General features: G+C 45.6%; 2 protein-coding genes across 4 annotated transcripts; one reads left to right on the top strand and one right to left on the bottom strand.

The window, feature by feature from the left end:
- The first annotated feature begins 1,005 nt into the window (after nucleotides 1-1,005).
- On the top strand, nucleotides 1,006-14,393 carry TRIM40 (tripartite motif containing 40). 2 transcript variants are annotated; one of them, XM_069564698.1, is made up of 6 exons: nucleotides 1,006-1,166; nucleotides 1,704-2,245; nucleotides 11,505-11,600; nucleotides 12,207-12,425; nucleotides 12,718-12,740; nucleotides 12,921-14,393. In XM_069564698.1, the coding sequence occupies exons 2-6, from the start codon at nucleotides 1,901-1,903 to the stop codon at nucleotides 13,162-13,164; spliced, it is 927 nt and encodes a 308-aa protein (XP_069420799.1). In that variant the 5' UTR covers nucleotides 1,006-1,166; nucleotides 1,704-1,900; the 3' UTR covers nucleotides 13,165-14,393. The 2 variants fall into 2 exon arrangements, with proteins under 2 accessions (XP_069420799.1, XP_069420798.1); XM_069564697.1 differs by having other exon boundaries at nucleotides 12,201-12,425.
- Nucleotides 14,394-15,692: 1,299 nt separating this feature from the next.
- TRIM10 (tripartite motif containing 10) lies at nucleotides 15,693-25,695 on the bottom strand. 2 transcript variants are annotated; one of them, XM_069564675.1, is made up of 8 exons: nucleotides 25,189-25,695; nucleotides 24,584-25,079; nucleotides 22,689-22,784; nucleotides 21,942-22,172; nucleotides 21,188-21,210; nucleotides 20,740-20,855; nucleotides 19,540-19,572; nucleotides 15,693-17,818 (listed from the first exon to the last, which is right to left on the bottom strand). In XM_069564675.1, the coding sequence occupies exons 2-8, from the start codon at nucleotides 25,010-25,012 to the stop codon at nucleotides 17,277-17,279; spliced, it is 1,470 nt and encodes a 489-aa protein (XP_069420776.1). In that variant the 5' UTR covers nucleotides 25,013-25,079; nucleotides 25,189-25,695; the 3' UTR covers nucleotides 15,693-17,276. The 2 variants fall into 2 exon arrangements, with proteins under 2 accessions (XP_069420776.1, XP_069420777.1); XM_069564676.1 differs by having other exon boundaries at nucleotides 25,276-25,522.
- Nucleotides 25,696-25,955: the final 260 nt, after the last annotated feature.

The following is a 25,955-nucleotide window of genomic DNA, read 5'->3' as shown; positions in this document are numbered from 1 at the left end:
ATGGAGTGTGAAAGATGGTCACTCCATCTGTCACCCTGAGATTTGAGGGAGCCATCGCCTTTGATAAAAAGGCCAAGTAACTGTGACTATGGTGAAAGTAACTTTTTTTAAAACAATACTTTTAATGTATTATTTATTTATTTTTGGCTGTGCTGGGTCTTCATTGCTTTGCGGGCTTTACTAGAGTTGGTGAGTGGGGCCACTTCCGGCTGCCATGCTAGGGCTTATCACTGTGGTGGCTGCCCTTGTGCAGCACGGGCTCTAGACACACAGGCTTCCGTAGTTGTAGCACATGGGCTTTCTAGTTGCAGCTCCCCGGACTCTGCAGCACTGGCCTCATAGATGGAGCTCACGGGCTTAGCTGCTCCATGGCGTGTGGGATCTTCCTGGACTGGGGATTGAACCCATGTCTCCTGCATTCCAGGCGGATCTTTACCACTGAGCCACCTAGGAAGCCTGGGAAAGTGACTTTTTAATAGGAACCCCACAGCAGACAGTGGCCAAGTGGGATTGAGGAAGGATAGTATGGAGTGAGATTTGAACAAGAATGTTGGACCTTTTAACAAAGCCTCAGGAATTCCCTGGAGGTCTAGTGGTTAGGACTGCACGCTTTCACTGCCAAGGACCCGGGTTCAGTGCTTGGTTGGGGAGCCAAGATCCCACAAGTCTCACAGGGTGGCAAAAAAAAAAAAGCCTCAACCGGCAACTCTTATTAGTGTTATTCCCCATGGGCTCCCCCAGGGCAAGGTGCTGAGACCAGCCTGACTGGAAGACAGTGGGTGGGCGCCTGGCGTTCCGGTATCATGAGCAGATGCCATGGTTCTGTGTCACCGACACCGACCGCACCTGGATCCCGAGGTGTCTAAGCTGGGCTCTGGGATCATTCTGTGTCCTGACTGACTTCGTGTCATATTCACGTCCGAGGCACCAAGACTTTCCTCCTTCCTGTGTGCAAACAAGCCACACCTTTCACCGACCAAAGTCCATCTCACCCCTCGGTCAGTCACGCAGCTGTGGGAGGATGGGCCTCATCACCTCTCCCCCACTTTTACTAACACGTGAGCATATATAATTTGCACGGTTTAAAAAGAGCCAGTCGCCTGCTGGCCATCGCTCCAGATCTGGACCGTGAGACACGACCTGAAATCGCCGCGGGAGAAACTGAGGTAGGATACCAGAGGAGCTTTTCAGGAGGAGGACTAGACAAGAGGCTTGGGGATGAGGGGATGAGAGTTGAATGCAGTGTTTTAAGGGACATAGGGACGGGAGAGTACTTTCTTCCTTGGGTCGTTGGAGGTGGTTTGAAAGGAAGGGAAAAGGTCTCTGGACTTTTCTCTGTCCTTTTCTTCTTCTCTGTCCCTTTGATTGTGGAATTTGTATCACCCTGAAAGAGATGCTGGTTGACAGACCACAAGTCTTCAGGTATTGCAGTGTGGTACTCGACCAGCTCCTGCAGCTTCCCTCAACTGAGGGCAAATCAGAGACTTTCAACTTTGAAGTTTATGAAGCTCTGGCTTCTGACAGGGACACTCCGGCCTCTTTGAGCTGTAAAAATATTCACAGAAAGTTCTGAAGAGAGGAAACATGCTCTTTGAATCACCTACTTCCTCTAGGTGTATGAAAAAGAGTGATTTTATGTCTAGTAAAGACTAGGAAACCAGAGGGGAGCGTGAGAGATGACGTATTTCTGGAACTTGTTGCAGGATGGTGATTTCCGTGGTCCACGCTACGCTCTGTTGCTGAAAAGCAGGTGGTTGCTTGAAATTGGAGGGCTGAGTTGGGTCCTGTCTCCGGGGCTGCCTCCTCCTTAGCTGGACTGTCAAGGGTCGCAGGCCGTCCAAAGTTCCTGTGGGGAAGGAGGCCCTAGCAGACGGGACGCTGGCAGTGTGGGGTGGAGGCCATGGGCTCCCTGCGGCAGGACCGCCGGGAAGAGGGCGTCTGCCCCATCTGCCAGGAGTGCCTGAAGGGGGCAGTGCGCACCGACTGCGGCCACCTCTTCTGCCGGGCCTGCCTGGCCCAGCACCTGGAGAAGGCCTCGGCCTCCGGAGTCCGCAGCTGCCCCCTCTGCCGGAAGCCCTGTTCCGAGGGGGTCCTGGGGGCCGGCTATACCTGCGACAGTCACCAAAAGAAGGTGTGCTGGTTCTGTGAGGAGAGCAGAAGTCTTCTGTGCATGGAATGCCTGGTGAGCCCTGAACACAAGTCTCACAATGAACTGACCATTGAAAATGCCATCAGCCACTACAAGGTAACGCAAGGTCATTGTCGCTATCCCCCTGCCACCACCTCCCCGAGTTACTCCTTTCTGCTCCCTGTCCTTGATCCCGGGCATGTCCTAGAGGTTCAATAACTGACACTTGTCTTCGTTTCTTCTGCTTTATCCTGTTTAGACCTTTGTCTTCATTTCCCTGTGTATATCTTGCTACTGATGTTAGAGTTTCAATGTATTACTGGGAGTCTGAGAGGAGACACTGTCACGTGACATCAGATTCCCAGGAAGAGTGAACTCCTCACACTTCTCATCTGTAGTATGAAGGAGCTGGACTAAATAAGGCAAAACCCTTTTAATATTAAGACTATATGGTTCCCTTAATTGACAGTACTAGGATATTGGCCGGAAACGTAATCAGGTTTTGTTGATATTTATTTGCTAAGTCATGGTCCGATTTTTTTGCAACCCCATGGACTGTAGCCTGCCAGGCTCCCCTGCCCATGGGATTACCCAGGCAAGAACACTGGAGTGGGTTGCCATTTCCTTTTCCAGGAGATCTTCCCAACTCAGTGGTCAAACTTACATCTGCTGCTTGGCAGGGGAATTCTTCACCACTGCGCCACATTTACATATGTTAACAATTATCCTGTAAATACATTGAAACTTGGAAATTAGTACATGATTCTCTCTTTTCCTTCTTCCTTTGTCTTTTTTTTTCTTCCTTCCTATAGTAACTATTTTTATTCTATTAAAAAAACTTTTATCATCAAAGCGGTACATTCAGACAACACTGTAATGTATAAAGTCATAACTAAAAATCTTTCTTCCTGTTTTCCCCCATTCTCAGCCCCTAGAAGTAACCATTGTTAGATTTTTGTGTACAATTCTTTCAAAAAAATGTGTGTATGAACACACTGTCTAAAACATAGATATACAAGGATTCTCTACACATATCTTTCTGTAACTCATTTTTATCATCTAAAAATACATCTTGGACATAATTTCATTTTCCCATCAGTACCTTTAGATCTTATGAATTCAACAACTGCATGATGTCCAGTTCTATGAATGTACCATAAATTGGCTGGTATTGAGTTATCTATAGGTTACTGTTTTGAGATCGCAAGAAATGTTGCAATGAGTAACCTTCAACATTTATTTTAAAGGACTTAGAATAGCCAAGATATATTTTGATGAAAGAATAAGATAGCTTCCAAATTATGATCAGTTTTCCTGTCATCATTTACTATGGAATAACCTATAGTCCCCCACTGATTTGAATCCCAACTTTATAGTATGCCATGGGTGCATATAGACTTGCATATTTTCTTAACTCTATTCTGTTCTATTCTGCCTGGGTGTAAAACCATTTTTAAAACTGTCCTTTTCCAATGTATTTTTGTATCAGGTAGGTCTTAGAACTGTCAGAATATTCTTATTTTTCAGAATTTTTGTGGATATTTATATATGCCTATTTTGCCAATTAGCTTTAACATTTTTCAAACCAATCTTCCCCCTCTCCCCCCCCGCCCCCAGCTTAGTTTCCATTTGATTGGATGGAAAATTGACATATTTTCACCATGGTGTCTTTCTATCCAATCATGAAGGATGAATTTCCAAAGCTTTCTTTTAGATTCTTGACTTTTTGAACACATTTTGAAACAATGAGAAAGTGAGGAGTCCAGATCAAGGGTGACTATGGGAAGGGAGAGAAATAACTCAGAAAACCAAAGAGGCCAAGTTCTCTAGATCTAACATCATTCCCTCTAAGTGTGGGGGATCACAGGAGGGCAGAGGGCGGTCTCCTACCTGCTGATGGGCCAGTGAATATATGGGAAAATCTATTCACTCACTCAATGATTTATTCAGGTCTGTGCTTTGCGTATGATGTCATGCCAGGCATTGTTGGAACTATAAAGATGATTCATAATCTCTGTCCTCAAGTCTACCTTTAAATTATGACAAGGAGCCTGAAGTAAATAAAGAACAATATTTGTTTAAGAAAGACTTGAGTAAGTTCCTGCAGTGTATCAGTAACTACCATGCATGCTAGGAATACAATGCTGAACAAGTCAGATGCCACCCCTCCTGCCAGGGATTTTCCAAAGAAAGACAGGCAAGAAATCAAATGACAAGTCTTGTGTGATCTAGGAAGAAAACAAACAGGAATCAAAGATGGAGAGTAATGGGTGACCCATGTGGTCAGTGAGGGCCTCACGGAGGAGGTGGCACTGGTGCTGAGACCAGGGAAAAGAGAAGGTGGCCAGTGGAAAGACTGGGCAGAAGGAAATACAGATTTGGGAGCCCCAAATCTGGAAATGTCTTGTTGTACTTGAAGAGTTTATAATTAGAGTGTGAATTGACAGCACCTACTGACAGATTAGAAGTGGGGTGAGGGAATGAAGGGAATCAAAAGATGACTTCATGAGTTTCTAGTGTGAGAAACTAGATGGATGATGGAAAGATAAGGACTGAGGAGAACAGGTTTGAACGAATCATCAAGTTTCATTTAAGACAAGTCGAGCCCAAGTTGAGACACATCAAAGCAGGATCTTAGATATGCAGCTGGCTAAGAAATCTGAATCTCCAAAGAGAGTCTGGGGTAGTATTCCCAGAACCTAGGACAGGGTGTCATCAAAATAAAGATATTATTTAAGGGACTTCCCTGGCGGTGCAGTGGTTAGGACTCCATCCTAACCCTCCCTGGTCAGGGAACTAAAATCCCACAAGTCATGCAGAGCAGTCAAAAAAATAAATGAAAGTAAATAAAATAAATTTTAAAAGATAATATTTAAAACTAAGGGAATTGCTGCAATATCCCCAGGAGAGAGTCTAGGGAGAAAAGAGTTTCCAGGGCAAGGTCCTGAGAAAGGCCATCACTTAGACGTAAGATGGAGGGAAACCCAGTAAGGGAGGCTTGGACTGAGCCACTAGCAAGGCTTGAGAAAAGCTAGGGAAGTGGTGTTCCAGACGCTAAGAAAGAAGTGACTGCAGAGTACATTGAATGATGCTGAGCCATCTAGTTAGATGCACGAGGGCAAAGAAGTGAATGCTGGGCTGGGAGGAGGCACACTCTGTCCACTGAGACAGTGGGGAATGAAAGAAAGCATCTGCAAGAGGAGGGAGTCTTGCAATTTGGGAGGTGCTCACGTGTTGTGATTTGAGCCACTGAAATGAACTGAACTGAATATGTGAGAAAGAACACCAGCTGTGTAGTTAGAGGCGGGGATGTGGAAGGTTTGAAAAGAGTGAAGCTGTGGTAGGTCGAGTTTGGAAAAGTGAACCTGCCTATGAGTGAAACCGAGTGGGACTGGAATGTGGCATGGAGCACTAACTTGATTTTTGAAACTAGGGATTTAGTGTTTTCTGTTCAAAAGTTATTATGCAGTTTTGATACTTACTGCTTTTTGGTTTATTTCTAAATGTAGTAGCATTTCACCAAATATTAATTTTTGTCCTTGATGTTCTTGCTGACTGTCTTTTCAGAAGGATTTTCTTATGCAATGTTTCTAAGCATGATGGAGAATTCCCTGAAATTTTCATTGGTATCACACTAAACTTTTTGCCTACATTAAGAATTATTACTTTTATGGACCTACACAGTCTTGACCAATAGCGGGATATATTAATATCACCAGTGTTTTCCTTTATGTCACTGAATCAGATGTTACATTTCTTAATTTAAATCTCATATTGAGGGTAGCTATATATTTTATAAGAGTAATTTTGGGGGGCAATTGGTACATTGTAGATCCAAATGAGAGTCTTTGCTGAATTCCTATATCCTTTAACTTAATTTCCTGACATTTTCCATATGTGTGATCATGTGGACATTGTCGGGTTTAGTCATCAACACCATTTTTCCTCATAAAATATAATAGATTATACTATAATCTATATTCTGGGACTTGTTCTGTAAGGAGCATGTTTTTTGAAAATTGGTCTTTTTGTTTTCTTGGTGACTGTATAGGGAAACGTAACTTTTTGCCTTCTAACCACTTTTTGTTTGATGCGTATTATTAGTAAGTCATTTGAGAGGATTTTCAATGTTGCTAGGTTCTCATGTTTCATCAGTGCTTACTACTCTTTTTGGTCAAAATTTTTTTATTGTGAAATCACATTTTAGGATCACAGACTTTAAAAAAGCATTTATGAATTCAAAACAGATCTTGAGCCATTGCTTATCTTTCAATTTGTCTTTTTTTCCTCAAACTCCCTGAGGAATATTTTAGCAAGACAAAAGTTTGTAAAATTTTGCTTTTTAATTCTAATGAGTACCTTATTCACAAAATATGCACGAACTAAATACTATCTTAATGCAAAACTGGATGAATAAATATTTTTTTTAAAAAGGACTTTACCTTATTCATTTTGAATACTGTAAATGATAGATCTGAATTATCTTCGATTATTTCATGCATTTATCTTTATTGCTGTTATCTTTGTTTCCTTTTTTATTTACACAATGTTCATAGTTGACTATAAACTCTTCATTAAATTTTAAGCTACTCCAGAAGACAGGACTGTGATGTTTTGAACCAGATCTTAGGAACAGGCCTGACTTTGACAGGCAGAAACAGATAGCATTCCTGGCAGAGGGAAGTAAAAGAGAGGTGTGGCTGTATGGGGTGTGTTTGGGAAACCACAAGCAACTCCATTTGGCTCCTGTGAAGAACATGAAGAAAGTAGGGAGAGGGAACACAGAAAATATAATTGGGTTATGGTGGGGTCTTGAATATTGGGTTAAGGATTTGGGGCTTATATTTGACAATAAGAAACTCTTGTGAAGACAGGAGTAAAACAGGTAAAAGACAAAACATGACTGAGAATTCAGGTTGGATGACAGGCAGAATCGTGGCTCCAAGGACAGACATATGGCAGTCAAGAGTAGTGGATTGCGAAAAAGGGTGGGGAAGAAGAAGATAAGTTTGATTACTCCAGAATGAGTTTGATTACTCCAGACTGAGTTTGAACTGCCAGCAGGGCAGTGGGAGATACTTAGGTCTCAGCTAGAAATAGGATTGACTGTTAAGACAAACATCTTTCAGGAAATTATGATAAAATCTGAAGCCTGAAATTAAGGACGTAGTTCAGCAAAAGAAACAACCTCGCAAAGGTCAAGGAAGGACAGGGTGTGGGAGGTGGGTAGAGGGGGGTCGGGAGAATCACAGCAAAGAAGAGGAGCCTGAGAAGAAGGCACCTCCGAAGCTTCTTTCCTGGAGTTCACTGGTGACCTTGGAGAGAGCAGTTTCCAAAGAGTGATAAGAAGCAAAGATAGATGCTGGGGAGCAAAAGGGCTCGAGGATGTGAAGACAGTGAAAACCGCCTACTCCTTCAAGAAATGTAGTTGTGACACCAGAGAGAGTACATGGAAGGGGTAACAAGGTGAAGGTTATTTGCTTGTTTCAACTTTGTGAGACCTGAACTTTCATGCTTACACAATTCCCCAGCCCACCTGAGCCTCCACCCTCACCAGCGAGGCCCCTGAGTGAAATTCACATGCCCTTCCTTCTGTTTTATTCCTTCTCTGTTGGGAAATGCATGCAGGTAACACCCAGTGACGTGACAAATGTTTAATAAATTCTTAGTGACATCACTGTCTCTTCTGCTTACTCTTTCTTTGCTTGAATGTCCTTGCTGATGTCTCACCCATAGCCCTTTGACTTTGGTTCTATCTTCTGAATCTCAGGGCCAGAAAGAACTTTCAAAGTCATCTTGTCCAACCCCAGCCTCTACGTGTACATCTCCAGTGATGCAGGACACTTCTTTTCCAAAGAGGAAGTGAAGCAAAATAACAGGGGGAAAAAAGAAAGAAATATCCCTCATGAACATCCAACAACAAAATCCCCCTCCCCCATTTTTTTTTTTTTTTGACCTAAATTGAGACGGATTTACTTAGTGAAACACACACTCTTCAGTTAATAGCACACTCTTATCTTTAGTCTGGGCTTCCCTTGTGGCTCAGTTGGTAAAGGATCCACCCCCAGTGGGTTCGATGCCTGGGTTGGGAAGATCTCCTGGAGAAGGGAATAGCTACCCACTCCAGAGAAGGCAACGGCACCCCACTCCAGTACTCTTGCCTGGAAAATCCCATGGATGGAGGAGCCTGGTAGGCTGCAGTCCATGGGGTTGCAAAGAGTCGGACACGACTAAGCGACTTCTTTCACTTTTCACTTTCATGCATTGGAGAAGGAAATGGCAACCCACTCCAGTGTTCTTGCTTGGAAAATCCAGGGACGGCAGAGCCTGGTGGGCTGCCATCTCTGGGGTCGCACAGGGTCAGGCACGACTGAAGCGACTTAGCAGCAGCAACAGCAGTAGCAGCAGCCAGTAATATGGCTTTGAGAATCCCATGGTTTGTACAGTATTCTGGCCTGGAGAATTCCATGGACTGTATAGTCCATGGGATCACAAAGAGTCGGACACAACTGAGCGAATTTCACTTTCTATCTTTAGTCCACAGATCCTGTTTTTGTTTTGTTTGTTCCGTTTAATTTAATCACTGTTCCTCTTTCTTCCATGGTAACTAGTTAGTGTTTGTTATCTTTTAATTTGTAGGCAGTTTGCAAAACACACATTGCTGCATTGTGTGTTTATATATTGAATGAACAAAATTACATGATGGGACTCATTCTATTTTTTCCCCCTCGACTGGGCCCCTTGTGGGATCTTAATTCCTGAGCAGGTGTTGAACCCATGCCCTCTGTGGTGGAAGCGTGGAGTCTTAACCACTGGACCACCAGGGAAGTCTCTACTGCTTGCTTTCCGTTCTACCATGAATTTGAGATCAGTTCACGTTCTGTGGGTCACATGGTCCATTGTTTCTGATAGCTGCACAGTGTTTCACAGCAGGCACCTTCCTCATTTTACTCATCTGTTTCCCAGGAATGGACTCTACGTGATTCCAACTCTGTTACCATAAACAGTGCTGTAGCGGACACATTATCTTAGAACCTGAGTGAGGACTTCTCTGGGATTTTTATCCAGAAACGGGACCACCGGATCATAGAGGAAAGCACACCTAGGTGGCCAAGACCCTCAACAGAATGCTATGCTAGTGCGCATCTCACCAGCCCACAGTGTGGTCCTTACACCCACACACATCCCATCTTACCCAGGTGTTATCCGGTTGTCTAATTTTTTATTAATCTGATGAGGGTCAAGTAACATTCCATTGTATTAATTTCCATTTCTCTAATCACTGATGAGTTTGGGCATCCCTTCTGTAAATTAACTGTTCATATTCTTTCCAAATTTTTCTTTTGATTTCCTGTCTTCTTATTTATTTCTAGGCTTTCCTTTTATTTATTTATGTATTTATGGCTGCACTGTGCGACTTATGGGATCTTAGTTCACCAACCAGGGACTGAATCCAGACCCACGGCAGTGAAAGCATTGAATCTCAACCACTGGGCTGCCAGGGAACTCCCTAGGCTTTCCCTTGATGTCCTGTGTATAAGAAGTCTCTTGTTGGTTTTAAACACTACAGATATTATCTCCTAGTCTGTCATTTCTCTGTTAGTCTTGTCCATAGTGTTGTTATTGAACAGAAATATTTAATTTTTAAGGTCATCAAATTAAATCATTGTCTCATGGTTTGTGCTTCGGGGATTTTATTTAAGACAATTTTTCCGAACCCCCAGGCCACAAATTTATTCTTTAATATTATGTTCTATTAACTTTATAGTTTTCCTTTCATGCTGTCTTTAATCCATCTAGAGTTCTGGATAAGCATTTGGCTTTCTCTGTTGTTGTAAGCCAGTTTCTCAACACCATCTCCTACAGATTTTGTCTCCTCTCTTACTGATCTATATACTACTTTTTATTTTATTTCCGTTTTATTGATATATGATTGACAAACAGTAGTATAAAAGTTTAAGGTATACAGTTGATTTGATGTATATTCATAACAAAATGATTATTAAAGTAAGTTTGGTGAACATCCATTATCTCCTATAGATATGAAATTAAAGAAATTTTTAAAAAACTTTCTTGTGATCAGAACTCTTAGGATTTACTCTCTTAACCACTTTCATATATAACATACAGCTGTGTTGATTATATTTATCATGTTGCACATCCATCTCTAGCACATATTTATCTTATAAGTGGAAGCTTGTACCTTTTGACTGCCTTTATCCAATTCACTCTCTTCCTATTCTCTACCTCTGATAACCACAAATCTGATTTCTTTCTTCTGTTTGTTCGTTTTGAAAGTACAATTGACCTGCAACACTATGTTAGTTCCTCTTATACAACATAGTGATTCAACATTTCTATACATTTCAAAATGATCGCCAGGACAAGTTTAGTTACAGTATGTCACTATACAAAGATATGACAGTTACTGACTATATCCTCCACACTGTACATTCCATACCTGTGACTCATTTCTTTGTATTTTTTCTTTTTAAAGTCTTTTGTAAACATGGGTCTCTCCCTGAGCTCTCTCTTCTTTCATTTTCTAAATGTTCTTGCCCCAGCACCATACTGTTTTATTACTAAAGTTTTGTATGCCCTTTTATCTAGCAGGGCAAATACATTTTGTCACTGGTCTAAAAAGGGATGACAAGGAGATTGTTTCCAGAATCTTTGCTGTCACCTCCACCCTGGACTTTTCTTCCATTTTGAGTCATTAAAGGCCTGTGTTGATATCGGTATCAGCTTTGTTTATTTTTGCTTCCTACATAGTTTTTCAAAAACCTGAAAGTTAATTTTTTAGAAACTGAAATCACTCATTACATCCTTAGTTTCCCGGACACAGTGACCCATCCAGACACTGATTTAAGATTTAGAGAGAGGTCCCATGCCTTCCTGGGCTACAGGTTTACCTCTAATAGAGGATTCTTGTCCAACCCAGCCAGGGTTGGGGGAGTGGTACCAGAGGCTTTGCATCACCTCTCTAGGTTGGTTCTCGCTAGATTAGCTTCACTTGTTGATGAGAAGTAGTAAGAGTTGCCAACAATCAACACAAAACTTGTAGATGTTGGGAGAGAAACACCCTGAATTCAGAGTAGAAAATGTTCTGTTACTGTCTGTTATTCCTGTGTAGTTAAGGCTTAAAAAAAAAAAAAAAAAAAAACCAAACAACTATCTCTTTTCACCATCATCATCCATTAAATAAACTCTTGTATTTCTTCCCCCAAGGATGACACATAGAAAGCTGCCTCTTTTTAGGCAAAATTTTCCTTTAGCCTCATCCTGGGATCAGGACACCCACCGCCGCCCCCCCCCCCCCCCCAGTGGGCATCACCCTCACCCGTGGTCTGATCATCAAGCATGTCTGTCTCCCTAGGAACGACTCAACCGCAGGGTCAGGAAGCTCAGAAAGGACATCTGTGAACTCCAGAGGCTCAAAACTCAGGAGGAGGAGAGACTGCAGGAGATGAAGGTGGGTTTCTTAGAGTCTCAGGAAGGACTCCAGTCTGGCCATCTGTCTGTCTGGAGAAGCCTGCTGCAGGGGATGCACCTGGAGGCTGGAAACACGGGTGCTGGGCTCCATCTTGGGGTTTGTTGGCTGAGTGGCCTGGGGCAAGTCAAACCCTCTGAACTTCATGTGGTTTATATGTTCAATGAAAGCCAGTCCTGCTCCACCTGGTTCAAGGTAAGAATCAGAGACAAGCAGACTATCAATTGAAAATTACTCCGAAAACCATAGGACTCGTTCTCTGTCTCTGACCGTCTACCTTTCTGTCTCTCTGTCCCTCACCTTATGACCCGAGAGGGTTAAAAGGCAGTGGGAGGATATAGCAGAGTCTGTGTGTGTGTGTGTGTGTGTAACATGCACGTGTGGATGTTCACAAGGGTGTTAGGTGGGGAGAAGGGGTCCTGGCATTTTTGAAGAACGTGGCTGCCTCTTTAACACCCATGACGGGCAGAGTCAATGTCATGAAGGGAGGACTGGGAAATCAGCATTCTCACTCAGTGCTCAGAGGCGGAGGGCCAGGCGGAGCCTTCTGACATCAGATCTTACAGAATTCCTTTTCTGGAGTTTCAGGCAGATCGTGGGACCCATAGGCTGGAGGCTGAGCTGGAGGAGCAACCCCAAACCAGAAGAGAGCCGGATGCCTCCGCTCAGCAGCAGCCAGACCAGCAGGGGGAGGTGTCAGCAGAGCTGTCCAGAATCCGTGGCATCTCTGAGGCATTATGTCAGCTCAGCAGCCTGGTCACTGATCTGGAGGGGATGGCCAAAAAACTGGACACCAGCCTGCTGAAGGTGCATATCCTGGGGTGCCTTCCAAAGCCTGGAATTCTCCCCAAATAGTGGGCAGCCTACCTGTAGTATCCCTCTGGGAGGTGTAAGAAGAGACTTCTCTGTGACACGTGGTGGTGACCTATCCAGGCTGCCCAATGCTGCTGCAGCAGAGGGTGGGTACACAGAAGGGGTGCACCCCTCCAGTCCTCAAGGTGGCAGTCCCGAGTGCCATCCTCTACTGGGGTGGGGAGGGGACTTGGAGGGAACAGGAACCTGAGAACCAATGGTGACTCTCACTCTTTCTCTCTCCTAGGATGCCAGTGACCTACTGAACAGGTATGAGCTGTCCCATCTCCCTTCCTACATGTGCTTCCACACACAAACCCACACCAACCTAGATGTGTGTGGGGGCTTTCTCAAGGTCAAGGAGTTCCACTGTTCCTTTAACTTGCATCTTCATGCTACATGGACAGTGGAAGAGTCAACAGAATATACTGAAGGATTTTTTGTTTCTAGGAGTGCTCCAGAGCAATTAGAGGCTATTTATCCCAACTTAGAGAAAAGAATCAACGAGTCACTTGTCCAGCCATCTTCAGCGGCTCTGACCTGTTCATCCCTGGGCCATCTCATCTCAGACTCACCTCACCCTCCTGGCTCTCCTTCCCCCAACCTGTGCAGCCTCCCATTAGGTCTGCCTGGTGGCCCCTCAGACCTGCCATCTCCTGAACATGACCTCCATTCCTCGTCGCCAGAACTGTGACCCAATGCCTGACCCTCAGACCCCTGGACAATAGTCACTGCCTCTCTTCTAAACCAGGCTTGTAGTTTGGCTCCCACTGCAGAGGTCAGGATCCAAGCCCTCCTTTTCCTGTGAAATGATGGTAGCACTCATCTCTCACCATCACATGTTGAAATGGGAGCATCTGGACATTTGAATGGTACGTGCTCACAATGGTGAGGCCACCTCTGCACGTGGAGCCCGTGCATCTGTTGGAAGGAACATTCCTTCTGAGCTCCTGTAGCACCTGGTATCTGTACCACTCGCCTAGCACTTTTATTATTTTTGTGATGGACAGACTCTACAGTGACCTCTCACGATTCTCCCTTCATGGTGTTCATACCCTTGTGTGATCCCCTCTCCCTGAGTGTGAGCAGAACCTGTGACTTGCTTCTAATCAATGGAATATGGCAAAGGGGATGGGCTGGCACGTCACGGACTGCGTTACACGAATGGGACGCCTCCTTGTTAACACTCTCACTCTTGAGATTCTCCTTGCTGGATTGATGCTGTGAGTGACTCTGCGGCCAGCAGGCAGCCTCCAGGAGCTGAGAGCAGCCTCCAGCCTTCAGCCAACAGGAAGCAGAGGCCCTCAGTCTTGCAGCTGCCAGAAAATTAATTCTGCCAACTGCCTAAATGAACTTGGAAGTGGATTTTTCCCCAGTTGAGTCTCCAGAGGAGAACTCAGCCCAGTTGACACCTTGATTGCAACCTCATGAGACCCTAAGCAGAGAACCCAAACTTCTGATCCACAGAAACTGTGAGGTAAAAGATGTCATGGAAGTTATGATATAATGAATACAGATCAATGAATAGTACCTTTGTATATTAATCATTTGTGCATCACTTCTTTGGGTGAGTAATAACAGTGACCCAACCCGAATCCATCTCACTTGTCTGATGTATAAAATGGGGCTATTTGTTAAAACGGGACTATTAATAATACCTACCTCATAGGGTTGTTGTGATCAATAAATGAGTAATATATTAAAAAATATTTATTTACAGTGACTGGTCAGAGTGAGCTCTCTATGTGTTCGTTATTATTACTAACATTTTTTAAGTCTTTAGTTCTTTCTTCGGGAACTACTTGTGTTCCCTCCAGCACCCTCACCATAGCTTCCCATGAAGCTTGGTTAGTGGTGGGAAAGTCCCATTTTCCTTATTTACGTGTCGGATCTTATAATAAACTTTTCTATTATTTGAACTAACTTGAATGAGTTGTCATTCCTTTTAATAGAGCTGTTACAGTGTAAGCTGTGAAAAAATCATGTAAACATGTGGATGTCCCACCAAGTGTGCACAGTCCTTTGGGGGTGTTGGAGAGGGTGATGGGGAGCTTGGGGCTCTGGACTCCAGCACTTCCTGGAGGAGGGAACCTTGAGACCAGACTGTGACAAGCAGAGCATGGAGGCTCATGGAGCTATCTTATCTTGAAGTCACCGTGTTTTAGGATCGATCCACTTCCTCAGCACTGAGTCCACACTCCAAACAAATGAACTTCAATTACCCTGCAAGTGCTGATAGACCAACACGAGTATTTTCACTCACTAGCAGTTTTATTTCTCAGTGTAAGAAATCTAAATTGATTTCTGAATCCAAGTCCCTTGTTGGGAGCATGTCCAATAATAAAATATTCACACCTACTGGTGGACCCATTTCTGAACAAGGTAGCCTGGTGGCTAAGAGCTCTTGGGTCTGACATAGATCAAAATCCTGGGTGCATGATTTTGGCTGAGCAAGTACCCCAAATTCACCAGGTCTCAGCATTTTTAACTTTTACCATTATATAAGGACATGCACGTGCCTTTTCCTTTTCCTTTTTTTTTTTTTTGACTACACATTTTACCTGAAATACTGAACACTCCCAGAAAAAGCAATTGTGCCTTCATTTTCCAATTCCTGGCTCCCGATCTCCCCATGTTTTCTACTCGCTAAACTGAGGGCTTCCCTCATAGCTCAGCCCATAAAGAAACTGCCTGCAATGCAGGAGACCTGGGTTCGATTCCTGGGTCAGGAAGATCCCCTGGAGAAGGAATGGCAACCCACCCCAGTAATCTTGCTTGGAGAATCCCAGGGACAGAAGAGCCTGGCAGGCGACAGCCCAGGGGGTTGCAAGAGTAGAATATAACTTAGCGACTAAACCACCACTAAACTGAGGATAAACAACAGGGAATTCCCCAGCAGTCCTGTGCTTAGGATGCCAGCTTCACTGCCGTGGGCCTGGTTTCAATTCCCGGTTGGAGAACCAAGATCCTATAAGCCTTTTGGCCAAAAGAGGAAAAAAAGAAGAGGGTAAATAACATAACTTTTAGGGTGACTTCTAAGCCTGGGCCTCAATACACTGTACCCATCTCTCCTTAGAGTTTGCACCTGGATGGTTTGCTCCTCCCAGAGGCTGCAATGGGGAGATGATAGAATGTTTTACTTTATGTTGAGCAGATTCAACAGAGACAGTATTAAAGTGAAGGGTATATTTAAGCAGAATAAATGACACCACCACCAAGAACTAAAAATAAAATATAAGACAATGCTTTTATTGTACATAGGATTAAAACTTCCTTGGAATGACAGAAATCATCTTACAAACTCAAGGCAGCCACGTGTTAGTTCTTGTCCCTGAACCAGCACCAGACAAGGTGGCTTCCGGAGTCATGAACACTCAGCTTCTTCACACCATGTGCAGCCACAGCTTCTGCCAATACAACCTGCTCCCCTACAAGGTCTCTGCCCAAATCCACACATCTTCACAAAGTCCTGATTCTCTCCCTTCTTCTGCCCAGTCCCTCAGATGACACTTCTTATCCAGCCCTGGAGCAGTCCCAGTGCTTTGGGCTACAAGTCACAGGTCTCCTTCTGTAACTGCATTTGGGCAATTCACCACCTGCCTCTGTCTGAGATTCCTTCCCCAGTACAAAGCTTATTATGGTGCTATCTCTGCTCCCACAGCTGAGCTATTTGGGACTCATTCCTGTTCACCATCTTATTCCTTTCGTCTCATTTCTCAACGTCAGATGGTGATCAACAGATCAGGAAGAGGATTTTCCTGATTTTCCAGGGGATGAGTGTGGACCTCAGATTGTGGCTTATGTCCACAACTTCCCTGACCCCTTCCCACCAAGGCCCTGCATTTTCATTGCAGCCAGAAGAAGGCACTGAGTGGTGTCAGGGGTGGGTGTCATGAGCAATCAGCTCATAAAGACAGTGCAAATGACCCAGTGTCCCATGGGTCACAGATCATCCATCCACTTCTCTGCCACCCCTTCTCCCTAAGATGCTTTTTCCCCTTTTTTCCTCATTCACTATAATCATCTTTTGGTTTTATTTTTGTCCACACTCTGAAGCATGTGGGATCTTAGTTTGCTGACCAGGGACCGAGCCCACATACCCTGCATTGGAAGCATGGAGTCTTAACCACTGGACCACTATACCTATCTTTTAGACTCCCCTTTCTTGAAAGCAACCCTGACTCGCCTCCTGCCTCCTAATGGGTTATACCCCTCCTCTGGGCTGTTCTAGTGCCCAGATCAGACTCCTATCACAACACTTTGCTCTCATTTCCTCCTGAGATCTCTGTCTCTTCTCATGACCTCCTTCAGATACAGGACAAGTTTTGTGGGGGTTTTATTGTTTGTTCGTTTTTTTCTTTTCCCTTTCATGTCACCAGCGGCTACCATACTGCTTGGCTCATAATTAGCACACAACAAATATTTCCTAAGGATATGAGTAGATGAACTCTAATATTTTAGGGGAGAAAACAAGATGAAGAGAGTGAGATGCCTAGTTTAAGATCATATAATTAGTTCATTACAAGGCTGGCTCTAGAACCCAAGTCTTCCTCACTCAAATCCGGTATTCCTTCCTCTTACACAGTACTTCTGTGCCTGGTGGGGATGGTGGTGAGGAGGGCTGGCAGTAGTCTGAGTCCCATCCACCCCGCATTGAGGAAAAGGCTTGATCAGCAGACTGAAGTTCATCTCACCTTGTCCCTCTGCAAAGTCCCGACTCTTATCACATCATCGAAAGCAGTCATTTCAAATCTCAGGTGACCCAGCCAGGGTCAAGTCAATAGGTCCTCTCTTTGAGCCCTGTGCTTAGGACATGGTAGCTGCACCCTCTTGGGAGCTCAAGGAGAACTTGGACCCTCGGCCCCAGAGCCCAAAGAAGGGAAAGACCTTCTGGGTGAAGGACGCAGTGAAGGTGTAAATGGGTTCCTGGGTGACAGCGTTGGCAAAGGTCACCCAGCCCACCTCGTAGTCGATGGACACCCGCACCTGCTGGGGCTGCTCCTCCAGGGTCAGTCGAGTGGGGAAGGAGCTCAGGGCTGAGACGAAGCCCCAAGCCAGCCTCACCGCCCACACCCCCTCCTCCGGCCTCAGCCGAAGCTCCCCCTTCCGGCGGATGTCCTTACTGACCACGCCCAGGGTGCAGCTGCCCCCGTGAGCCAAGTCCACACTCACCACCCACGTGTGTCTCCCCCCTGTGAAGCCACCATGGGCCAGGACACAGGTGGCCCGGTCAAAACGCTGGGGGTTGTCCGGTGACTTCTGCCACTTGTAGGAGAAACGAGCCTGCTGGTAGTCCTCGGACAGCAGGAGCTTGGGGTGGGAAGTCCGGGGGTCTAGAGAGATGTGCGCTGTGGGGAAAACAAAAGGGGTGCAGATGTCAGCAGACACGCTATCACCTTCAAGAAAGGCCTAAACACTCCCCTTGGCATTCACGTTAGCATTACTCCCAACAATGTGTAGAATGCCTACAAACACAGGAAGCATGGGAATCTCCTGGGAACTTGTTAGTGACACTCAAGCTCCACACCAGACCACCTGAGACAGAATCTGCATTTTAGCACCATCCATAAATGATTCCTGAACCTGTTAACGCCTGCTTCAGAGGATGTGTCCAGTTCAGTCACTCAGTCGTGTCCGACTCTTTTCTGCGACCCCATGGAGTGCAGCATGCCAGGCTTCCCTGTCCATCGCCAACTTCCGGAGCCAACTCAAACTCATGTCCATCGCATCAGTGATGCCATCCAACCATCTCATCCTCTGTCGTCCTCTTCTCCTCCTGCCCTCAATCTTGCCCAGCATCAGGGCAGTGCTGATGCTGACTTTTCCAATGAGTCAGTTCTTTTCATCAGATGGCCAAAGTATTGGAGTTCCAGCTTCAGCATCAGTCCTTCCAATGAATATTCAGGACTGATTTCCTTTAGGATTGACTGGTTGGATCTCCTTACAGTCCAAGGGACTCTCAAAAGTCTTCTCCAACATCACAGTTCAAAAGCATCAATTCTTCGGTGCTCAGCTTTCTTTATAGTCAAACTCTCACACCCATCCATGACTACTGGAAAAACCATAGCTTTGACTAGACAGACCTTTGTTGGTAAAGTAATGTCTCTGCTTTTTAATAGGCTGTCTGTGTTGGTCACAGCATTAGTTAGTTGGTTAGCGTGTTTGGACACGTGGGCTCTCATCTGGTTCTCTGCAGTCCCCTGAAAAGCACTTCTGCCGCCTGCAAACTGGCTGACGCCCAGAGCTGTGTGTGCCTGCTCTCATTTCCTCTGCTGACACATCACGTTCTATCCCTCCTGTACCTCAGAGGGCGGGGACCTCCCCCCACCCCCAGTCCAAACTTCATGATCACTCCCTGGGTGCATGTGACTCATATGCCCAGTCTTCTTCGCTCCTGTCAGGCTCCCTGACTCACCCACGGGGTATTCATTCTGCCTCAGGAATCTACAATCAGGCCGTCTGAGGGCCACTTTTTGACATCAAAACTATGCATAGTGTTACCTTTAGTATCCATAAGTTGAGACAAATACGTGAATTCTGATATGTCCATGAATTAGAGCCGCTTCCAAGAACCCCATGACATCCCAGTGTCTTTGGCTGATAGACTAGGAACAATGGCCTTGAGAGGGGTCCAGTCTTTATTCCTTTCCTGCCCACAGGTTACACTCCTATCATCCATGAAACAATACCTGGGAGAGAGTGGGGGGTCCTGACAATTCTAAAAATGTTATTCTAAATCCAGATCAAAGTTCCCCTCACCCAGGAAGCCCTTCCCGATAGACCTTGGCCCAGGCTGATTTAATCTTTCTATCTCGTCAAGTGCAGATCAGAACCTGAACTTCTGTCAGGTACGTGGTATGAGTGTGTGCGTCTCTCCTACAGTCCTTATGAAGGCAGTGACATGTATCACTGCCATGTGTGACATTATGTGTGTATGTACATGTATTTTTATATATATGATATATATGTATTTGACTAGTACATTTTCCAGTGTGGAACCCGGCAAAATTATCTGTCCTTTTCAACTTTAGATTTCTCACTCCCTCCCATACTGACAGAGGCAACTCACCTGGCTCATAATCCAACTCAAAGCTGAGTTTTTCTGTAAAGAGGAAGTAAAACAAGATGCTATTTCATTAGTCTCACAAAACCACAGAACATTCACTGATGAGGAAACTGAGGCCCCAGAAAGGAAAGGGACAAAGAGAAGAATGGCAGGTGGAACCTTCTAGACCAGTGGTTCTGAACTTGAACTTGCATCAGAGCCCCCGGACCACTTGTTTTTGATTCAAGTGGCCCAGGGTGGGGCCGAGATTTGCTTTTCTGGCAAGTTCCCAGGGCATGCTGATGCAGGCTGGGACTTCATTTTGAGCCTCACTGTCTAGCTCTGAGTAGGCAGAGACCATGTTTACCAACAATGCCTCACACAGAGCCCAGGACATAGTAAATGCTCAAGAAACATCTACTTAATGAACAAATAAGTGGGTTAATTTGTTTCTCATTCTGCTTGGAAATAATTTAGGGGAGAGTCAAAGGTCAGCCTTTGACGAGAGTAAAACTTCCTTCTCTGCTAGGCCACTTACTGGCAGGAAGTGGACTTAGGGGAAAACTCTGCTAAGGTGACTTTTTTTTGTAGGCAGGTCATATAGAACTAGGTGGTATCATTCATGATGTCATGTGGGATGAGGGGGAGGTGCTGGCAGCAAGCCACATTTCTGACTCTCATTTCAAACCCTCCAGTCCCTCACCTATCACCACTCCCTGTCCCGGAAAAGGGATCATGGTCCCCACATGGGCAGTTCAACTCTGAGGACCAGGCTAATGGGGTGGAGGATGGGGGAAAGCCAGGGAAAGGAGGAAGGAAAGTCAGCTAAGACAGGGCACAGAAAAATACTCTCAGTGGCTATTAATTAACAATCATAAAAAAGCTCATCATATATTACAAATGCCCCTGTGGCTTTTTAAAATTATTGACAGTGACCAATTTTTGTTAATCATTATCTTACATGTCACTTCATGACAAGTGATTAGATTGGTTTCATTATTTTTCCAAATAGTTAAAATTTTGTGGAAAGCTTCAGCTTTATTATCTCACTTCGTTGTCACATTATTCTGAAAGCAGATTTTATAAAGATCGGCAAATAAGGAAAACAAGGCACTGGAAAGGCTTGAGCCTTGTCAAAGGTCACACAAGCATAGGGAAGCAGGCATGGAGGCCACTCGTAAGCCCAGGCTTCATGGCCACCTGTGCTCCATGGGGTCCTCTTACCCAGAAACATCTTCATCTCCCTCCGCAGTGGGAAGGCTTGCTGGGGGAAGTCCCGAATCCTCTGGCCCAGCTCCGGAGATATAGCCACTGGTTTCCTGCACCTTCTGGTTTCACATCTAGGGGCACAGAAATGGTGGGGTCTGGGATTTATCCTCCTTAGCACTGCCCCCAGACTCAGTTGGTCATCTTCTAACTGAGCTTGGAGGTGCCAGTCCGCATGGGCAGACATCATTCCTCTAGGATGGACCCCCTTCCTCTCCTCACTGCCCACTTTCGGGTAATGCCATGCTGGGTGTGTACCTATGGTAATACGTGGAAATGCAATTGAGGATGTGAAAGTTTACATGTGAGTTTTATCTGTAAAGTGAAAACGTATGTTTGTTTGGCAATAACCAGGCATGTGGTGCCTGTCTGTTTATGTATGTGGGGAAAGAAGAGACAAACTTACCTTATTAGAGTGCTTCTGATATCCTAGGAGAAAGAGAGAAAGCAGAGATTGGTTTCCACTTCTCCTTCCCACAAGAAAAGACAAAAATACTGTAATCTCAGCCCTAGATAGAAAAGGACACCAGATCCATGGACTCACAGCATTTTAGGGTTTATGAGGCTTCAGGGATCTTGGAGCCCAACTGCTTTATTTTATAAGATGTAGACAGTGAAGTGACCTGGCCCTCAGAGGCAAAGACAAGTCCCATCCCAAGGTCACCTGCTTCTCAGTCCCAAGTGTGTCCCCCTAAGTCATGCTGCCTTTGTGATGCTGTATTGGGACCCCAGTATCTCTCCTCCAGCAAGACAAAGTGACATAGACTAGAAAGAACTTCCTGACTGGGGGGTGTGGCACAGAGAGTGGTTTGCCTTGAAAACAGCACCTGACATTTGTTTGCATAGTGCTTGATGCTTTGCAAAGTGCTACTTTCACTTGCATTTTACTGTGGGATCCTCACAAATAAATAAAGTATTTGGGAGATAAATAAAGCATCTTCCCTATCTGAATGGATGGTGGGATGAAGAGACCACAATCTGCGCAAAGTGACCCGGGAGCTCTGGGGGAAGCAAGGACTCTTAGAATGCAGAACTTGTGGTCCTGTGACCCATCTTGCACTTGGGGTACAAAGATCTGTGAGTGAAGAAGAGATGGCTCAGATGGTAAAGATGCCGCAAAGCCTAGGCGAGCACGGGGGGGGGGGGCGCTCAGCTCTCACCGTCAGGAGCTCCCTCGCCGGTCTCTCCTTCTTCTCCTCCAGTTCCTCAATGAGGGTGTTGAACCGGCCGATCTCCCCAGTGACCAGGACATCAAATTCATCCCGATGCTTCAGGATGTCCTCATCCAGCTTCTCCAGCTGGGCTAATAGGATGTTCTGTTGCTCTTCCAGGAACTGGCTCAGATGTGCAAACTCAGAAATCACCTTTTGTTTCTTGGTGGCCACCTGAGTCTGAGAGGGCAGGAGAAGAAAGAAGCCAGGAAGTTATTCCTCCTCTTCTTCCCCTTCCTTTTCCTTCTTTTTCCTTAATTCACTCCCATCTCCCTCCTGGCCCAGATCCATATCTTCCAAGGTTTGGTGGTAAAGTCAGAGTCCCCTAGTCTCCAGGTCCCTGGACAGACTTGGAACCACGGCGTGGTTTCCTTTCCACCTGGCCTGCCATTTCCGGGAGGAGATGTAAGGAGGGGGTGAGGAAACCTTACTTCCTGCCGTTTACCAAGTGTAACAACGTGCGTGTCACTAAGGGACAGTCGTTACAGCAATTCAGTGAGATAGTGACGATTTTTAATCTTCACTTCACAGGAAAATAAACAGAGCATAGAGAGCTGTTTGAGGTCATAGAGCTAATTTGTTTCAGGATTCAAACTCAGAAGGACTTCAAAGCCCCTTTATGTGATGTTTCCTTATTTCAGATAGGCACTGGAGCCAGAGGAAAGCAAGAGGGCTAAGGAAGGGATGATGACCTACCAGGAGGACTTGTATCCTTCGATTTTCCCTTGACTGGATTTCTTGAATCTCCTCTCTCTCTTTTCTTAGACATTCAAGACACTTCTGTATTTGTTCCTGGAAAGAAGGGGCATAAAATATCTAAGATGGAGGTGGGGGAGGGATAAATGAGAAGTTTGGGATTAGCAGATACAAGCTACCATATGTAAAACAGATAAACAACAAGGACCTACCGTACAGCACAGGGAACTAAATTCAATACCTTGAAATAAATTATAATGGAAAAGAGCCTGAAAATATTTATGAACCACTTTGCTGTACACTAGAAACTAATACAAAGCTGTAAATCAACTATACTTCAATTAATTTTTAAAAAATATTTAAGATGGAAACAATGATTTGTGAAGAAGTGTCATCTCTGTCTCCTGGAATAGAGTGACCCAATGGAAGGAGTTGGGCCTCAGCTGACAAAGCCTGGGTTGTTATTGTCCTCAACAGCTGACTCTCTTTGGGTCTTTTTCCTCTTGTTTGTCCCTCCAAGAATTTTGATCAGGGCTTTCCCCCTTTAACCTGCACCATGATAGGCTATGATTCCATGTTCCCACCTGAGCCTTCCTGCTATCAGGTTGTGTAAATGTGCTCAGTCGCTTCAGTCTTGTCTGACTCTGCAAATTTATGGACTGTAGCCCTCCAGGGTCCTCAGTACATGGGATTCTCCAGGCAAGAATACTGGAGTAGGTTGCCATGCCCTCCTCCAGGGGATCTTCCCAACTCTGGGATCGAACCTTCATCTCCTGTGTCTCTTGCATTCAGGCAGATTGTTTACTGCTGAACCCCCGGGGAAGCCCTGTCATTAGGCTAAACAGACTCTAATTTCTTTTGCCTTTAGAAATGGTATCTAGGGTCTGTCCTGAATTTGATATGCCCTTCTTTGAAATTATCCTAACTTTCTCACATCTCCCAAAAGGAGCACCTCCAAACAACCTCTGTTATGAATGGAATCAACTTTCTGAGTATGATCTGGAGGGAACAAGAAACATGGATAATGCAAAAAAAAAAAAAAAAATCAATGACTTATTTTAAAAATTGCTTGCTCTTGCAGACTTTGCTGGTGGTCCAGTGGTTAAGACTGTGCTTCCACTGCAGCGGGCACAGGTTCGATCCCTGGTTGGTGAACTATTAATAAGATCCCACAGGCCACACGATGTGGCCAAAACACCCTCCCAAAACAAACATACAAAAAATTTCTTGCTCTAGAGAAGAGTTGCAAACAGTTATACACATATTAATGCCCATAAAAGTACACTGCAAAATATATTTAGAACTCTTACCAATACATGCTAATTAACTAGCTGACACATATACACAGACACCTACTTGTAATAAAACAAGATGCATAAACAACTAAAACCAGCATACACTCATTTAATGACAGAGAAAATTACACACTATATGTATCTACCCAACCTGCATATATGTAAACACTAATTTACTCACAAACATGAGCACTCAGTTACACATACACACTCAAATTGTCAGATCCCCCCAAACACATTGCATCCACTGGGAAACGTGCAAACATTAATACTAATACACACTATGCAATCACTTCCTCAAGTGCAAACCCAGGCATCCTCAGACACACCTGACTGATCCAGGGCCAGACACACATGCTCGTGTTTTGGTGACTCATTCACTCACTGTGTGTTTGTTGAGCTACTATTATGTGTTGGCCGTAAGGAAACAATATAGGACATACTTAAAACACAAACACACGATCTTGCATTCCTGGGTCTATTGCCTGGCTGATGATAAAATAGAGAGTGGCCCAAATCATCCACCCCTCCGCTCTGCTTCTTTCAGTCTAGTCGCATCCGAGACCCACCCCCAGAAAGCTCTCAGTTTCCCCTTCGTACCCGGTAGGGCCCCGCTGCATCCTCCAGGAAGCGCACGGTGTGGGCGCGGTGCTCCCAGGCCTCCCGGCACACCACGCACAGCTGCATCTCGTCGTCCTCACAGAAGAAGTAGACCTTCTCCCCGTGCTCTGGGCAGACGTCCTCCTCGTCTAAGTCCATCTGGGACACCAGCTTGAGACGCTCGATGTTCTCCACCACGTTGGCCAGCTGCCAGTTGGGCCGGAAGTTCCCTGGACGGAAAGGCTCCTTGCACAGTGGGCAGGTCGGGGGCTCCTCGGGGTCCAGGCTGGTGATCTCCAGGTAGCGGATGAGGCAGACGCGGCAGAAGTTGTGGCCACAGTCAATGGTGACCGGTTCTCTGAGGGTCCCTTGGCAGACGGGGCAGTTGACCTCATCTGCCAGGCTGGTCACGGAAGCAGCTGAGGCCATGGTGCTGCTGCTGCTGCTGCTTGTGACCTCTTCAAGGTCACCTTCTCTGCTCGGCTCTGGGGCAGGGCTGGGAGAACAATGAGGACGCACGGCGCACACTCACACACCCACATGCACACACGGCCAGACACAGGGGCACCCTACATACCCAGCCTCATGGTCACACACATACACACCTGCACTTGCGCACAAGAGCAAGGCGCCCACTGGCATGCCTGCAGCCAGGGCTCTGCTTTCCCCCTCCCAGAGGAGCAGACACACACCTCCAGTGGCAGAGACAGAAACAGCAGAGGAGCGGAAGAAGAAGGGGTGTCAGCCTCCCAGAGATGACCTCAGTTACTGTCTCAGCTGGTGCCCATGACCAGCAGGTTGCTGCTTCGTCCCGTCCATCCAGAGACCCTCGCGGTAGAAGGAAAGTATCTTAACCACCCATGGGTGGAAGAGACTGTTCTTCTTTTGGGAGCAGGAGGGAGACTGGGTCACAGAGCAGTGATGCCACCCAGCCTCCCTGCAGTATGACCAGCTGTCTCCAGGGAGATTGAAGGTATCAGCCAACCCAGGGGAGTGTGGGGATCCAGATAAGGGTGTTGTACCTGGGGCGGGGGCGGTGGATCAGGGCACAAGCAACTTCACCAGTGATGCTCCAACCGGCCTGCCGTCGGCTGCCCAAGGGGTTGGAATGTACTCTGTGTGGGGGAGGAGAGAGAAAAATAACACCAGCCAGAGCTTATTTACGATAGCCATATTCCTCATACTGACATAAGCAGTTTAAACATGCCATCTTATTTATTCCTCCAGGCTGCTCTGTGACGTTAGCGCTGTTACGATATTAGCTGAGCTCAGCCAGGTTACTTAGCTTGCTCAAGGCACAGAGGTAGGGAGGTGAGAGGCCATAATTTGCACTGAGATTTGTGAGTTTCAGAGTCACGCTCTCCAACAGAAA

This window comes from Ovis canadensis, chromosome 20 (assembly GCF_042477335.2).
Source record: "Ovis canadensis isolate MfBH-ARS-UI-01 breed Bighorn chromosome 20, ARS-UI_OviCan_v2, whole genome shotgun sequence".
Classification (NCBI taxonomy): Eukaryota; Metazoa; Chordata; class Mammalia; order Artiodactyla; family Bovidae; genus Ovis; species Ovis canadensis.
Note: the sequence above shows the minus strand (reverse complement) of the source record. Positions and strands in the feature narration are given on the sequence as shown.